General features: G+C 36.1%; 2 protein-coding genes across 6 annotated transcripts; one reads left to right on the top strand and one right to left on the bottom strand.

The window, feature by feature from the left end:
• The first annotated feature begins 3222 nt into the window (after positions 1-3222).
• On the top strand, positions 3223-7831 carry LOC101218921. 5 transcript variants are annotated; one of them, XM_011659204.2, is made up of 3 exons: positions 3223-3440; positions 6130-6151; positions 6706-7831. In XM_011659204.2, exon 3 carries the CDS (start codon positions 6712-6714, stop codon positions 7516-7518), a length of 807 nt encoding a protein of 268 aa, XP_011657506.1. In that variant the 5' UTR covers positions 3223-3440; positions 6130-6151; positions 6706-6711; the 3' UTR covers positions 7519-7831. The 5 variants fall into 5 exon arrangements, with proteins under 5 accessions (XP_011657506.1, XP_031743601.1, XP_031743602.1 ...); XM_031887741.1 differs by lacking the exon at positions 6130-6151 and adding an exon at positions 3693-3874 and having other exon boundaries at positions 6711-7831; XM_031887742.1 differs by lacking the exon at positions 6130-6151 and having other exon boundaries at positions 6731-7831.
• Positions 7832-10316: 2485 nt separating this feature from the next.
• On the bottom strand, positions 10317-15506 carry LOC101211001 (protein FLOWERING LOCUS D). The gene is made up of 5 exons (XM_011659203.2): positions 13565-15506; positions 12200-12961; positions 12074-12116; positions 11856-11983; positions 10317-11064 (listed from the first exon to the last, which is right to left on the bottom strand). Exons 1-5 carry the CDS (start codon positions 15327-15329, stop codon positions 11042-11044), a joined length of 2721 nt encoding a protein of 906 aa, XP_011657505.1. The 5' UTR covers positions 15330-15506; the 3' UTR covers positions 10317-11041.
• Between the last annotated feature and the right edge of the window lie 736 nt (positions 15507-16242).

The following is a 16242-nucleotide window of genomic DNA, read 5'->3' as shown; positions in this document are numbered from 1 at the left end:
AAAGATCCTTATATGTTGACATGAAAAATCAGTAAAAAAAAGATCTTTTATCGTTATTTAATCAAAGTCTAAGATTGAGGTGCAAAAAATATATAGAAGATGTCCGGTTCATTTTTACGCCTACTTTTTGCAAGCTCAATATTCTTTGAGCATTGATTTTCGAATATTGAGAAAACTTTTTTTCACTTTTCACTGACTCTATCAGTCACCTAGACCCTTGTTTTTGGAGGTCCTTTTTAACCGCATTTTCCTTATCAATGATCTTTGCTCCTCAACTGTGCCCCACATTTAGCCTTACAATCGAGCCGTTAACTCCTCCAGAGCCTCCCATATTCCATCCATCCTAACTACAGGGTGAAAGAGACGAAAATGACTCATACTTGCACTTCTCGCAATATTCTTTGCGCCTTCCAGTCTAGTCAATATTCTTTGACCCTCTCCTTTCAGTCGTCCAGAGGCGCAAAGCGAAGCAACTGTTAAGGAGCGCAATGAGAAAATCCATAATTAATCTGTCTTTGGACTATCCATTGCTTTTCTTATGGAGAAAAATAAGTCTTTTGGTCTTAATACTCCTAACTGAGGGGGTCTTATCAACAAAAAGAAGGATCACCAAGAGGATGCAAGGAGATCAGAGAGAGAAGAGCGACACACCTATCTCAATTGCATTCCCCGATCTAGTTTTTGGAGGATTCGTTCTTAAATAATGCATGCACTTCAACACCCTACTTAATTCTTGTTCAAAGTTCTTTCTTTGTAGGACTAATAAAGAAAGCACTACGATTGATTGATTGGTCTGAAAGACTATCCATTAGGAAGTTGCGAGAGGGTGGAATATATGTCTTTGCCTCCCTTCTTTCAATTTCATAGGGAAATATAGGTTGTCAGATGTCTTCTTTAAATAGGTGAACTAAGCTAGCACCCCTTCCCCATCTTTGAGATTCAGCATGAACCCTTGCGAGTTAGTAAATCAATTGTCATATGAACTTTTCATTGATCTCTCTCTTTCTCTTTCATGAAAGCAAAAATAGGAATCATAATGAGAACTCTCAGTATCTCTTCGTATGAGAAGGGTAGAAGCCTCTTTACCGAGTATAACTCCAAGTAGTATCGGAGTGGAACCCCTAAGAATTCGTTGCATGGGGGTCGAAAGCTTTCGAGTTGACTAGAGTTATCTTTCTCTTCGCTTGAGTCAAGCTAGAATTAATATGGGTAGGCTTAGGAGCTACCAGGTCTCACGATGCTCAACCCGTCCTTTTTCAATATTCTTCTATCATTCTTTGAGCCTCTCATAGCTATTACATTGAGCTAAGGTGTCATAAGACAGGTGTGAAGGCTAGACAAGTTAATATGGATAATCCTCCGGATGGGGACTTGAGAGAACTGATTTTCATAGGAAAGAGTTCTTCTCTTTTATTGAGGGTAGTTCTAACCGACCCAACTTGTCCTCCCTTTCTATTTCGAGAGATGGAACTAACAAAATTTTCTCTATTTTCTGACATCAAAATTGAAGTTGCACTTTCTTAATTCTTAGTAGGTTGAATAATTCGCACTTTCCCCTTAGGCTTAGATCCTACTGTCTCGTCAACTCTTTCTCTTACCACTTCATCTTCCTTATTTATGCTTTCAACTCAAACTCTAGCTTCGGAAATACCTACATCTGGATTAAGGAATAACCTTTTTCCAGTCGAAGGAGATAACCGAGACTTCCCTTTATTACGATAATGGAAGAACTGAACTTCTTCCTCTTTCCCCGCTCCACGAAGTGATGGGGTTCGGAGGGAGAGCAGACTCTTACGAAGGAGACACAAGGAAAGCATATTCACCCTTACCAATCCCTTGCTCGGTAAAGTCGAACTCTTTTATCTTAGCTTTTTTCTAGTCCTATGAACAAGATTGGAGATTACAATTTCTTAGCTTTGTCAACATTTCTTAAATGGGTTTCAAGATTTTTTTCTCCAACTAATTAGGTGTCAAAAAAATATTGGTTTGAATCAAACACTCAAAAGTGGAGTGGATTTGAATCAAACCTAACCTGTTTCGTGAAAAACCTGACCACCAATCATGCCTCATATTTTTTTTTAATGAAATCCTTATGTTTTTTTCCAATCATATTCATTTTAATTGTCAAAATTAACCATATTTTTTACTCATTTTCAGCATTTTTTTTTGTTTACTATTGAAACCATGCTCTTTTGGAGTGTGCATATAAAAAAAAGAAATTATTACAAAATATAGCAAAAAAAATCTTCAATTAATTATAGAGGATTCGATGAATTTGACTCTATTTTATTAATAGTTCTATTTTAAAATTGTCTTTCTTTCTATTGGAAATATAGGTAGTTTAAAAACGGAATTTTTTTAAAAACAAATTATATATACAACCAGACGACCCAACCAAATCCATATTTCATGAGTTGAGTTAGGTTAGAAACTAAATTCGGATTATTCGGGTTGCCAACCCAAATAACCTGAAAACTCAACCCGATTTCACCCTTAAGTCCTTAATTACTACATTTAAGTTTAAAATTTCATTTCAATTAGTTTTTGAATTTCAAAATAGTGATTTTAGTTTGAGATTTAATTCTTAACTTTCAATTAAAATGTTTTTCAAAATTCAATAGGTACATGATTATTAATTTAAAAGATTTAAAAATCAATTAAATTCTCACACTTAAAATTAATTTTTAAATCCCACCTAAAAACAAGTAATTAATTTGTAAAAACATAAGTTTAAAAGTCTGATTCCTTTTAACAAAACTCAAATCTAAATAAAATTCATTTATAAAACTTATAATCTAAATTGAAATCAAATCACAAAACTTTTAATATACAAAATATTAGAAAACTAAACTACAACCTAAATTTTTCCTTATATCATATTTATTTGATAGGCAACCACTAAAAACCATAAATTAAAATTTAATTGGATCGTTTTTTTAAAATTTTCAGTTTTATAGACTAATAAACTACTAACTTTTTAAACTTCCAATCTATACGTCTAAATAACTAAGAATATATTTGGATGATATTTTAAATGGTTTAATTTTATAAAAAAACTATTTAAAAAGAAATGATAGTGTTTTGATAAATTAAAAATAGTAAATTTTAGAAATATTTTGTTTGAAAATCAAATTAACGTAAATTCAATGGGACCTAAATCATGTAAATTAATTTTGTTTGAGGCTACCGATAATATGCCTGAATTTATATATATTATAAACAATGCAAGAGGGAGAAAAATGGGGTGGTAGTCCTGCAAGGCAAAGCCCCACCAGATTCAATGGCAGACCTCTGCTGACGAATATAAATTCGAATTTGTCTCTACCTGCCATCATCGCCTAACTTTTTCCATAAAAGCTTCAGGAACAAGAAGAAGATAAAACCCATAGCTGTTATCTCTCTCAAGAAGCACTGACCGCCTTGGTTTTCTAGGGTTTCCTGTAAGTTATCTTATTTCCGTTTTGCCAATTTATCCATAGTAGCTATGCTTGTTTTCTTATATATCGTCGCACTGGATGAAGAATGGAGATTCTGCTATTACTATGATGGTATTTTTTTGTTTATAATATGATATTTTAGCTGGGTGTTGGTAAAGAGAGAGTATTGAGGGCTGATGAAATTGCCCTATGATAAAAGTAATTCCAATTTTCTAGGAACGTAACTTTAGGTTTATCTCTGAATTATGGTCTCAGGTTAGTTTGGACACAAGCATCACTTCAATTTCATTTCAAACCAAGGATCAGATGAGAATTCTGCGATGTTAAGGGTTTTTGTAATGTTAATAAATAATAAATCTTCTTCATAGGTTTATCTACTTGTGCTATTACACCTTAGGCTTTTCAAGTCAATTCTTGTTGGATCCTTTCATCCAAAGGTATAATTCTTTTCTTTTTTTTGTCCGACAAGAAACATTCTGTTGATAGAATGAAATAAGAATCTAAATTGTTTATAAAAGAGATGTCCAATTGGAAACTAAGTAAGAAAGACTGAAGTGTTTAAAAGGGTGCTTATCTTTACACCAATTGAAAGCTCTAGACAGAACCAAGTCCATAAAACTATAAAACCAAAAAAGAGTTCCTAAAATGACGTTTTGTGCATTCTCTCTATAAACTTCAAAAGTAAGCACGAATATTCTCCAAAAAAATTGTATTCTGAGATCCTTTGAATAGGATGCCCCACCAAATGTATAATTCTTAGTCATACTGGCTTAGAGGTCCCAAGTTTGAACCTTCGAGGTGGGGTGCAGGTGCCCTCAAGTATAGACCAGCAAAGCTCCAAGTTCTGGTTATCGAAGAGAAAAAAAGTATAAACTCTCCAATCAAGCTGTAACAAATCACTACTTTGTCATCAATATCATAGTTTGGGGCCGAGTTAAAGACACAAGACATAACAACTCTTGTTGGTGTTGGGAATTTAGGAGGTGCAAGCTGGTGTGGGTAGGCTGAGTTTGCTTTTTTCCCCTTTTGTTCAAAGTCTGATGCTGAGCTGATATTTCAGTTGAGCAAAAATATAAAACAAACTCAAAGAAAGAATGTTGTTTTCATTTTGTTAAAAAATCATATCAACTGCCTCCCAAAAAATAAAAATGATTGATTCTCAGTACTGTTGGTTCCGTGCATGGTTGACCGGAGGCAGTCTTCTGAAGCAGTGTCAATGCTACTCTTAAAATACTTCCTGGTCATACGCTAAAATGAGAAGAATGAGAAGAATGGTTTCTGAAGGGTTATTGCCACTACATAATATATGAAGCTTCCAATTAGGAATGGACACCTCTACTGAAAACCAATAGCAATAACTGATTCAAGGGCCATGGATCCAAATTATAAAATGCCGCAAAAGAGCCTAGAAATTGTTCAAATTTGAGTTGGAAGAAGGGATAAGGTCCTTCTCTGTAAGAACAAAGGGCTTCTAAATACTATGGTCAAATTGGTAATCCCCAGGCTTTTAATCACATCTGTAATTTGTGTACTGGCCACAGTTAAGCAGATAACTCATGCTGTTTTGGAACCTTGTGTATGTATGCACGGGTACACAGTGCTCTTGGACTTAATATTGAAAGTTGAAAGACAAAATTACTAGAGTCCATTTGATAACAGTCACAACCATGTTTTTCATATTTCGTAACTAAACCCTTGGATTTTAAGTTAAATTTCAAAAACAAATACGGGTTTCTAAAAGTATGGCTTTTGAAACACTCTTCAAGAGTAGATTGCAAATTAAAGAATTTAATAGGGGAAAGTATTGTTTATAGCTTAATTTTTAAATACAAAAAGCCAAATGGTTATCGTACAGGCCCTTGGGTTTTTTATTTTTGTGAAAATTAAGCTTATAAACACTACCCAAGAGTAAATTCAAGGAAAGTTTTGAAAACTAAGAATTTAAGATTTTAAAAACATGATTTTGTTCTTGAAATTTGGCTAAGAATTCAAATGTTTACTAGAAAAAATGAAAATCATGGTAAAGTAGTCGTGGAAAAACAAGTATGATATTTTAAAAAAAAACAATGGGACCTAGGTGTTTGATATGACTCATGGGTTGGAGTTGGACAACATCCTCAATGAGATTCATCTTCATCTTTATATGCCTTGGCATATGAAATTTGAATGTTGGTACTGCGTATAGAAATCGAGGTGACATGGATTCATTTTCTTTGCTTCTAGTAATCAGAAGAAAGTGAGGTGTAAAACTATGGGCATGACACTAGATTAGAGAAATGCTCTTTTGGATTAATATTTACAAAAGACTTCCCCAGTTAGATGTTTTACATAGTCTATTAGATTTTTTTTATTTTTCTTTTATGTGAACATGGTTATTGGTTGTAGACCCCTGCCAATGCCAAAACCAAAAGTAAGCAAGAAGGGCAAATATGGGCGACAGAGAAGATAAGAAGGCTGCCTTTTTCTATATAAATTTTGGACTTCACAAAATTTCCTGTTACATTGCGTTTCTTATTCTACTTTTAATTTTTATTTCCTAGTGTTGTTATGGCATTGCATTGCTGTTAATTTGTTTTGTTAACTGCATGAACAAATAACACTGTCAGTTATTCGGCAATTTGTTGTCTGTTTTCCATTTTTTTACCCTTTCATTTCCATTAGCAATTACAGTTGTTATGTTTAATAAACCCAGTGATGAACTGCCATTCACCTTTTTTTTTTTGATAAGAGACAAGTATATTCATATAACAAAACAGAACAACCTAAGGGCGAGGGATGAGAGGGCCCTCCCCGGAAGAAGCTAAGGAACTAAGACATAATGGCCTTCCAATTGTTGAAAATCATAGAAAGGCTATAATTACAAAAGTGTTTGGTGTAATTCGTACTCCACCAAGAGGCTGTGTGTTGAACCACAGTCCAAAAAGAATCAAAAGAATTAAATCTATCGTCAAAGATTCTGCTATTCCTTTCTTTCCAAATGCTCCACAAAAGGGAACGCGTCGCGCATTTCCATAAGATGTTTCCTTTAGGGCTGTAACCTCTAAAGTTAAGACCTTCAATCATCCATCTATCAATCTTGCTAGGAAGGCAAAGCTCCAAATCGAAAATACCAAACAGAGTGTACCAAGCTTTTCTTGTGAAGGGACAATGTAGAAATAAATGATCCAACGTTTCCTCATCTTTAGCGCATAGGCAACACATCGAGGGGCTAAGCAAAGTGTTCCGAATTTTTTTTTGTAGTTTCTCATGGGTGTTGAGGCTTCTGTAAGCAAGGATGCATGGATTCTCTACAGTTGACGGCTTTGTGGAGATAGCTGAAAGCTCGGCAGAGATGATCAAGTATATAGCAAATGAACCTTCAACTGGGCTTTTCTACATTCAACAGCATACAAAAAATGCTGTTCCCAATGTTATCAATCTGAAGAATAGTGTGGTACACAAATCTCATGAAACAACTCTCCACACTGAAGATTCGGAGGATTCGATCACGATGTTAAGATCGATGAAAGAATGTGGTTTTCCTATTGCTGATGAGATGATCAGAGACATAAGGAAGTCTCTTGCTATAATGTCAACCAAACAGCCAAGAAGGGGCTTGATCCATAATACTTCTGGCATGCAGCAACAACAGCCAGGGAGAATGAGCACCTGGAGATCGACCAGTTGGGGGCGAAGAGCAATTGGAGCCCCATTTAATGATGACAGTGGAGGTTATATTTCAACAGTATTCAAGTCAGCAAGAGAAAAGGCGAGCAACTTTAAGTGGCCACAGCTTGACATCAAGGAAGATCTTGCAGAAGTTGAAGTTGATAAACTACAGCCACAAGCTATCCAACCGCCAGTTGCTTCTACTACTTCTAGCTCGTCACAGCCAGATGTGGACAATGAGGAGTTGCCTCTGTCCAGTCAAGTTAATGATCAGTCGCAACAGGATGACATGGTTGATGAATGCTTGAATACTGATTTACTTTCGGTGTCCGATAACTTCGATGATTTCAGGGCTGATAAAGAAGCGAAACTGGAGGAGTGGTTGGGAGGATCTAGCGGCTTGAATAATTTAAGAGATTTGAGGGCAGGGTAAGGCCATTGACATTGATTTTGAAGTAGTGTTGATGCCTTTTACAGTGCCTTTTTTTACTGTAAAAATGATAATAACAAAAATCACTCTAGACACACGTTCTTTTCTTCATTTTGTCCGACCCCGAATTGCACTAGTGAAGAGTTGTATTTCCATAGCTTTGTAACATGATGTTATTCTTACTGGAATAAGTATTTACTGAGTGCCATATGTTCAATTTTACCTTTCACATTTGAAAACTGATAAAGGATTTCAATACAATTGTACCTAGAAGGTACTGGACTGTCTTGGAAATTAAACTGCTTGGTTTAAGGATTGGCTGGATTGTTCTTTTGTTAATTTTTGTATGAATGACCTTACTGTTGTAAAGTTGTGAATGATGATTTTCTGTCAAAGAATGCGTTAACTGTCTCTCGTGAAATTAATACTATGCCAATTCTTATGTTTGGCCGACGGTTATTCGGAGATCTTCCAAATCTCCTTGGCGTTTTATTTGTCAAACCATTGATTTGGTGGCCAATGGTACTTGCAATCATCTTGGCAATGGTGCTTCAGTTTCTTTCTGGAAGGACCGTTGGCACAGTTGTTGTGTTCTTTCATTGGCTTTCCCTTGCTTATTTTGCATGGCTAGCTTCCTTGATATTATGGTGGCTGATGTTTGGGTTGAGGACGTTGAAGTTTGGGATTTGCACCTTTGTCGTAATCTTAATAATTTAGATGTTCTTAAATGAGTCTTGTTGTAGCTTTTATTTTCGCTCCGCTTTCATAATACCAGTAATACCATTTGGTATTACATTAATTCGTGGATTTGGATTATTGATTCCTCCTACTCAACCTTCTTTGTTAAATCTCTCATGGACGACTTGGTGGGCTATGATAATAATAATGTTGTGGATGTTTATTTCGCTATTTGGATGGATAGATTTTTTAAGAAAATTAAAATTTTCTTGTAGGAACTCAGCCTTAGTGCTATTAATACTCTTGATTGCCTTCAACGTCGTATGTCCTACATGGCCTTCTGGCCTTCTCTCCTTCTTGGTGTCCTATGTGTCGTTCTCAATTGGAACCTTCTGCTCATCTTTTTCTTCATTTGCTGTTTTGTGGCATTATATTCTGCAAGCTTTTAGTTGGTCGGCGGTTTCTTCTCATAACATGTTTGGTTTACCAGCCTTCTTTATCTGTTGGTCACCCTTTCCATAGTCGTAAGAAAACTATCAGGTTAACTATCATTCGAGTATTTATATGGATACTTTGGGTGAGCGCAATAAGCGCCTCTTTTAGGGCACTTGCTCCAGTTTTGAGCTTTTTATGAATGTGGTCATTTCTACTACTTTGTACCGGTGCAAATAGCCCTTTTAAGCTTTTGAAGTCTTTTTTATCTTGTCCCACCTTGGCGTTCTTTTCTTTAATCACCTTTGGGTCTTTAGTTTTGCCTTTTATTTCATTCTATCAATGACATGAATGAACCATTTCTATTTAAAAATTAGAAAAAGAAATAGAAACGGTCTCTTGTGATTTTATTGAGTGTAAAGTTAGGATCGCTGGTACGATAATACTCTTATATGTTATAACTTTTTATTCCTTGTTCTTAATTAATCTAATATAATAGTGCTCTAAAGAGCTCTTCATCATGCTTAACTAATTCACTATAGTGGTTCTCTCACATTAGAGTTGTTTCTTTCTCATGCCTAACGAATTCAATACGATAATGCTCTTACACAATAGAGCTCTTTCTCCCTTATGTTAATTAATCCATTACAAATGTGTTTGAAGCTCTTACACACCTGGAATCTTCCATCCTCACACATTATGACTCTTTCTCCCCCATGCTTAATTAATCCAATATAAAAGTGCTCTTAAACATTAGGATCTTTCCATAACCAATATAATACAATGGTTCTCTCACATGTTAGAGTTGTTCCTCTCTCACGCTTAACTAATTCAATACAATAATGCTCTTGCACAATAGTGCTCTTTCTTCCTCGTTTTAACGAATCCATTACAATAGTGTTCTGGCACATCTTGCTCCCTTTGTGCTTAAGTAATCCAATAAAATGCTTTCACACACTTAGGATCTTCCTTCCTCACACTTATTAATTCAATATAATAGTTTTCTCACACGTCAAGATTCTTCCTCCATTTGTACTTAACTAATCTAATACAACAGTGCTCTCACACACTAGCTCTTCCTCCCTCATGGTTCATGCTCCTCTTTGCTGCTACTCCCTCACACTTAACTAGTTCAAGATTATATCATCACACACTAGTCTCTCATTCTCTCGTACTTGCTTCGTATTCACTCACTCTTCGTGCTTGCAATTGTCCTCACTCTCTCACTCACCCTCCTCCGCACTCTCCCCGTGCTTACACTGGTGCTTGTCACTCTGAAACCTCATTTATTTTGCACGAGGAGTACAAAAGAATCATCCTTCATTTTAAAAAATGGAGGCTGTTAATATAGGTAATCTATATAAAAGAAAACCAAATAATAGAGAAGATTGTTTTTTTTTTGTTTAGTATGATAACGTAATTTTCATGGAAATAAATTGAATTAACTTATTACAAGTTATCAGTACGTAGCAACATTTAAAAAGATCAAATATGTAGCAACATTTAAAAAAATGCATATATTGAAAAGTTTATCGTTAATAGATTCTTATGTTTATGATTTATCTATAATATATGTTATACTTAATATTTGTAACTTTCTAAAAAATATTTTTATATGCGTAATTATTTTGAATCTAATTGTTGTATTTGTAACTGTCCATTTTTTAAAATAAAAATTTGAAAATATATTCTAAATCATACAAAAACTGATTAGTATTTCAGGGTAGAATTATATGAATAAACAAATGTATATTGAAGGATATTACACTACACACAAACTAGAGTTTCAAACCTACGCCTTGGAAATTCGGCATTCCTTCTTTCTGTTCTAGTAGTGTACAAGTAAACGATTTGCTAAGCATAATTTCCCAAGCATAGCCTTCTTTGGTAATATTCACCAAGCATAGGGCAATGTTGCTCTAATTAATCATTCTAACAATTGATTTTCAAGTACACAATTCAAAATCTTTGCCATCAACATCACACGTCGATGCTTTGAAGCTTGCATGGACCTGAAAATGAGAAGATCCCTGAAAATGAGAAGATCCGCTCAGAAGGTGCTCATTCCACTGTGAACTCACCATAAAACTGAAACAGGTGCTGAAGTTGAAGCCTTTTCTCAGCAAAACAAGCTTAGCATCTCCAGATCATGGCTAATGGGCAATACCATTTCCAGGTCAGTAAACTTCAATCTTATCAGCAATTTGGCCAAGGCATATGCTCGAACTGTCTTATTGTAAGCATTTGATGTTTGAGTTCCAGGTAGATTACAGAGAAGGAGACCTGCAGTTCAACCAGCTGCACAAGGATCTATGTTTTGTCGGCTTTATTGTTTGGTTGCAAGTTGCAACAAAAAAGTTCACTTTTGAATGTTCAATTGCGTGGACTGTCGAGTCTGAGAAGTCTACTCAATGCATCAAGATGTCATGTTGGTTTGATCTGTGAAGAGGCATCATAAATTCCATCAGGGGAAGGTTGGATCATGACATGAATCTTAAACAAGAAAATAAAGTAAAACCAATCGTCACGAGTCATTAACCATTTCCAGATGAATTATAAAAAAAAAGAGTTATTCAACATAACCACACACTTCAATATATGTTATTTTTATAAGAAACGTTTTATTTATTAATGAAAAAGGGAACCAGAATTGTTGTAGAATTGTTGTAGAGTCAGGCGGGTTGTCTTACGAGATTAGTTGAGGTGCATTTAAAACAGCCCGAACACTCAAGGATATTAAAAGGAGGAAAAAAGAACCACAAACTTAAATATAGACGTCATGCTTTTTTTTAATCAACCAACACGTTCATAGTAGGGGGAGACAAGGATTGTTGGTTAAATTACAAATGTGGTCCATATGGTTTAGAGAAAGTTATAATTTTGCACAACGATTTAAACGTTTCAAGTCGTCCCTGTGGTTTTTCTTTTTCTTTTTTTTTTTGAGAAGAAAACAAGCCACTTCATTAATGATTGAAATCCTTCTCTGTTGGAATTCATCCCCATGGTTTGATAGAATCTTGTAGGGAGGGTTTTATAAAATAATAGGAAGAGGAACAATTTATGAAGTTCTATCACACCATAAGGATGAAATTCTAATTTTTTAAATTAAAAGAATAAATTCTAACTTTCTGGACTAAGGCTTGATGTAACCACAGCGGAAAGTTCGTTCTCAAGAAATTCTGAACGGCCATCAACATCCATCTAAAGATCAAGGCAATTAGACTATTTACCTGAACGAAGGGCTGCAGTGGAGTCTTGATCCATCTGTTTAATGTTCTCCAATACTCGATCATTTGACGTGTTTGAAACAGGAGCAGCTGCTGCTACTCTAGTACTGTTTCTCACTATTTTGGCCCTCCTACAGAAGTGAAACAAGATTGCGAATATTGGAAAATCAATCTTGAAAAATAGATTGTCAAATGAACAGTGACAAGAGATTTAAACATACCTAACTGCATTTCGAGTGCTGCTGGTTTTCATCTTCGATGTCCCTTTGAAAACCAAGTAAAACATTAAGTGTGATCTATAATAATTTTGACTTAAATGGGAAAAAGTACACGCAGACCATGCTCACCTGATTTAAGAGCTAAGTAAGTTGAAGAAGGTTTCTTATTCCCCCTCTCAGCTCTAATGGAAGCAATTACAGAATCAGCATTAGGACCCAGACCTTTTCTTCCCACTAGTCTCACTCCTAGCTTCTCACACAAGTAATTCAACCTCATTTCATCACCTCCACGCACCTCTCGGAGTTCAAGGGCCTGTTGCCTCGACAACAGAGTATAAACATGAAGCTGTTGCTGTTGACTAAAATGTGATTGAAGTTGTTGGAAAAGCAACTTATTTGTGTGTCGTTGATCTGAGTTTGAACCTTCGTGATTCTTCTTTTGAGGATCATTAAATGTCACCCTCAGAATGACAGTTGACTTAGGGTCAGCATTCTTTCGACCAAAAATTATAGAGAAGCTACCGAATTCTAAATCTGGCTCTCGGAATAGATCTGCAAGAAGACAGGCACAAGAGTGTGCATTTTTGGAAGGGCCTCTATCTATCTTCAGCTTCAAAGCCCGAGCATTGGCATAGTTCGCCATATTGGCTGCTTCTCTGAGTCCACTGAGAAAAGCTCCGTGCATCGTTGCTGGATATCGCCTCGTAGTTGCCTCACCAGCAAAGAAGAGTCTTCCGTCTCCCACATTTTCTGCTAGAATATCATAGTCATCACCTGATGCGCCCACTGCAACATTTGAGTAAGAGCCCAGACTAAATGGATCACTAGCCCATCTAGTACAGACTGTCTGAATAGGCTCTGGAACCTCAATTCCTTGGGGTTCATAGATACCTGCATCACTTTATGTTGAGAATCTTTTAAAACCACAAAATTAACTAGAGCAATCATTTCAAAGATATGTTAAAAAACATTTCAGAAGGAACATACAAGGAAGACAAATAACACACTCAAAACAAATTAAAACATTTGAGAAAAGAACAAAATGTTTGGGTTCTCCTGGTCTGACATTTCTTTATAGGAGTTACGTAATGGGATATCTTAATTTCTTCTAAAAAGTTCCTTTTCACAGAGGCATTCATTTTTGTAAAAAAAAAATCTCCCTTTTCCACAGAAAAAAAAAAAGAACGAAAAATCTATAGAGGCTATAAAGGAAGGCTCAGTGAGAGAATATAAATTTCAATCTTGGATTTCAAAGATACAGTTCCTATACAAACCTCCAAGGGCGATGAAAAAGTCTAACTGCATTTTCCCTATGTCAAAATCAAAAGTCCGTCCTTTCTAATCTTGCCCTTTGTCTTAAGAAATCTAAAATGTAACCAAGTAATGGTTAATAAAATTCTCAAGCAAAAAATGGTAGACAAACTAACTTTGTCGGGAAAATTTCAAGTTCAGAGATACCCTACAGAAAATAATGGCATGTGCATAAATTATTACCCTTAAGAATCTCAATAACCCGGGTCACAGCATCTGTAGGGGGCATGCTCTCAAACTTATGTGCAGCTTCACCGGCAACCAAGGCTATCAACAGGGGACCACCTGCAACAGTTGCATAGTTGTAAAATAGAAAGAACTCTCCTCGACGACTTGGATCATCAGATAGGTGCCCAAAGGTATCAAGATCCATTTCCCAAAACACACGAGGAAAAAGCATTGCAACCTTATTCAACAGTCCAAAACCAAGCCTCTTTATGCCATCCAGCTTTCTCTGAGGCAATTCTGGAATAAACTTAATAGAGCCACTCTTCAAAACGCCAAGAGGTACAGTGCACAATGCCATATCACCTTCAAAGACCTGATTTCCAGTAATAACCTGCACGCCATGGCCACTGTATCTAATAGTGTGCACTGTTTTCTCGAATAAAATGGGAACATTTTCAGCCAATGCTTGAACCAACCTTCCATTGCCCCCAGCCAAGAAGCAATGATCCCCTCCCATATCATATGGATCATCTTGGTCCCAGAATGCAAGCGAAAGCTTTGACAGCAATCCTGCATTCGCATATTCTAAATTAGCAAGATGCCAATTAAACAAGTTCATCTCTTCACTATTAATTGCATCCCCATGAGCCTGCCAAAACGTTTCCAGTGCAGCACCAAGAGAAACATCAACAGAGACCTCTCCCATAGACTGCCTGAGCATACTTGCCTTATCCAAAAGATGGTTAAATGCAGTTTCCACCTTCAAGTCCATATCAGGATCCACAGGCTTACCATTCAGACTATAAAGTGGACACTTATCTCTAACCTTATGAAGAGAATAGCCTAATTGTCTAGCCATAATCCCAAGTGGGTTTCCTAAAGTACCCGTCAAAACACTCCCACCTAAATCTGCAGCTGCACATACCCGGTTTCCACCCTCCATCTTCTTCGTATACACCCGCCCACCCGCTCGCTTCCTGCCCTCCAGCACAGTCACTTTAAACCCAAAACGCATCAGTTGCCTAGCAGCAGCAAGACCTGCCAGTCCCGCCCCGATCACAATTACACTAGGCTTAGATGGTTCGGCAGGAATTTTTTCTTTAATTGCAGGAGCAACCCCAAAATTAATATACCCATGTGAAACCAAAAAATTATAAGCAGTATCTATTAAAGTATGACAATGAGTAGGTATAGAATCAATAAACATTTCCTTAGTCACCCAATTCGACACATTTTCACGCCACTTCGCAATGATGTGATTCCGAATGATAATGTAGTTCACCTGTTCAATACCTCCAATAACAGAGACCACCCGAGCATCAATCTCATCCTCCGTTAAGTGATCAGCCGGAAATCCGGCCGTCAGCGCAAGCAAGGCCTCGGAAGTGGATTCTTTATTGATCACGATAATCTCATCAGCAACATCTGGGACGTTGGCGCTAGAACTTCCAACGCTATTTCTAGATACCGGTACTGAAGCTGAAGAAGAGGAAGAGACGATGCCATTGTTGCCACTAAAACTTCCATTGGGAAACGGGGGGAAATTAAACGACGTGACACTTCGCTGTGGTCTGCCTCTTCTCCGTTTCTTGGGAACTGTGAATGGAAAAAACTGACTGGAACCATTAGTAGAGTCTTGATCTGGAGTGATACTCGTGTTGATCGTTGTATCGGAACTAGGGTTAATGTTGAGGCTGAAATTCTCTTCCGGTAAAAAGAGAGTGAACGGAATCGGTGGGAACGAAGCAAATAATTCGGAGCTTTGGTCCGATGGATCCATGATTTTCCCGGCGATCGAGAGGCCGAAGAACCGAGAGACGGTCGTCGGAGGAGAGAAGACTAAGGGACGGTTGGTTCATTATCCGACCATGGGTAAAGGAGGTTTAACCGGAAATCAAGTTTACAAAAATACCCCTCCATTCTCATTCCATGGGTAAAGTTCAAAAGAATATTGTAGTTTTCCGAAGTAATTACAAAAGTAGGTACATACAAAATACTATTTTCCTTTTTCAAAAATTGATCCAAGCGCAAAAATATTTATAGCCTCTAGAATTAAAAAAAAAAAAGAAAAAAAAACTCCACAAACCTACAAATAACAAAAATATCCGGCTATTAATCAGTCACACGTGTATTAAAAAATTATTTTTTACCTAATCATCTTGTAACAAGTTTAAACAATCTCGTAGTAAGTCTCAATCTTGTACCCTTACACCTAGTCTAAACAAACATGTACCCGGTGTAAATGATATTGTACCAAATCAAAACGATCTTATATCAAGTCTAGACGATCTTGTACCAAATCAAAACGATCTATTAATAATAGTGGTATATCTCTATTTATCTGAGATAGACAACTGGTCGTTTAGATATTGGTACACAATTGTTTAAATCTTATACCGATATCATTTAGAGAAGATGAGAAACAAAGAAGAAAGAATAAATCTGGGAAGAGGAAACGAAGAAATTAGTAAATATTTATATAAATAACAATTATATTGTAAAATGAATAAGAAGTAATAATACAAATAAATTATGAAGAGGAGGTGAATAAATCGCAAATAATAAAAAGAAAAATAAGTGATAATCGTTAGCATTATTCAAGGGTAAACATTAAATTTACAAAAATATCATGAGTTTTTTTATTTTGTTACATGACTAAAATATACTTTTCAAATTAACATATAAAATATACT

Source organism: Cucumis sativus, chromosome 6, assembly GCF_000004075.3.
Source record: "Cucumis sativus cultivar 9930 chromosome 6, Cucumber_9930_V3, whole genome shotgun sequence".
Taxonomy (NCBI): Eukaryota; Viridiplantae; Streptophyta; class Magnoliopsida; order Cucurbitales; family Cucurbitaceae; genus Cucumis; species Cucumis sativus.
Note: the sequence above shows the minus strand (reverse complement) of the source record. Positions and strands in the feature narration are given on the sequence as shown.

Bases quoted from the DNA above. Each gene is read 5' to 3' on its own strand.
- LOC101218921 (XM_011659205.2), top strand. From the start codon at position 6,712: ATGCATGGATTCTCTACAGTTGACGGCTTTGTGGAGATAGCTGAAAGC.
- LOC101211001 (XM_011659203.2), bottom strand. From the start codon at position 15,329: ATGGATCCATCGGACCAAAGCTCCGAATTATTTGCTTCGTTCCCACCG. The intron at 12,117-12,199 runs GTGAGCATGGTC...TGGTTTTCAAAG, and splicing joins TTACTTAGCTCTTAAATCAG to GGACATCGAAGATGAAAACC. The intron at 11,065-11,855 runs GTAAATAGTCTA...GCCTCTTCACAG, and splicing joins CACTGCAGCCCTTCGTTCAG to ATCAAACCAACATGACATCT.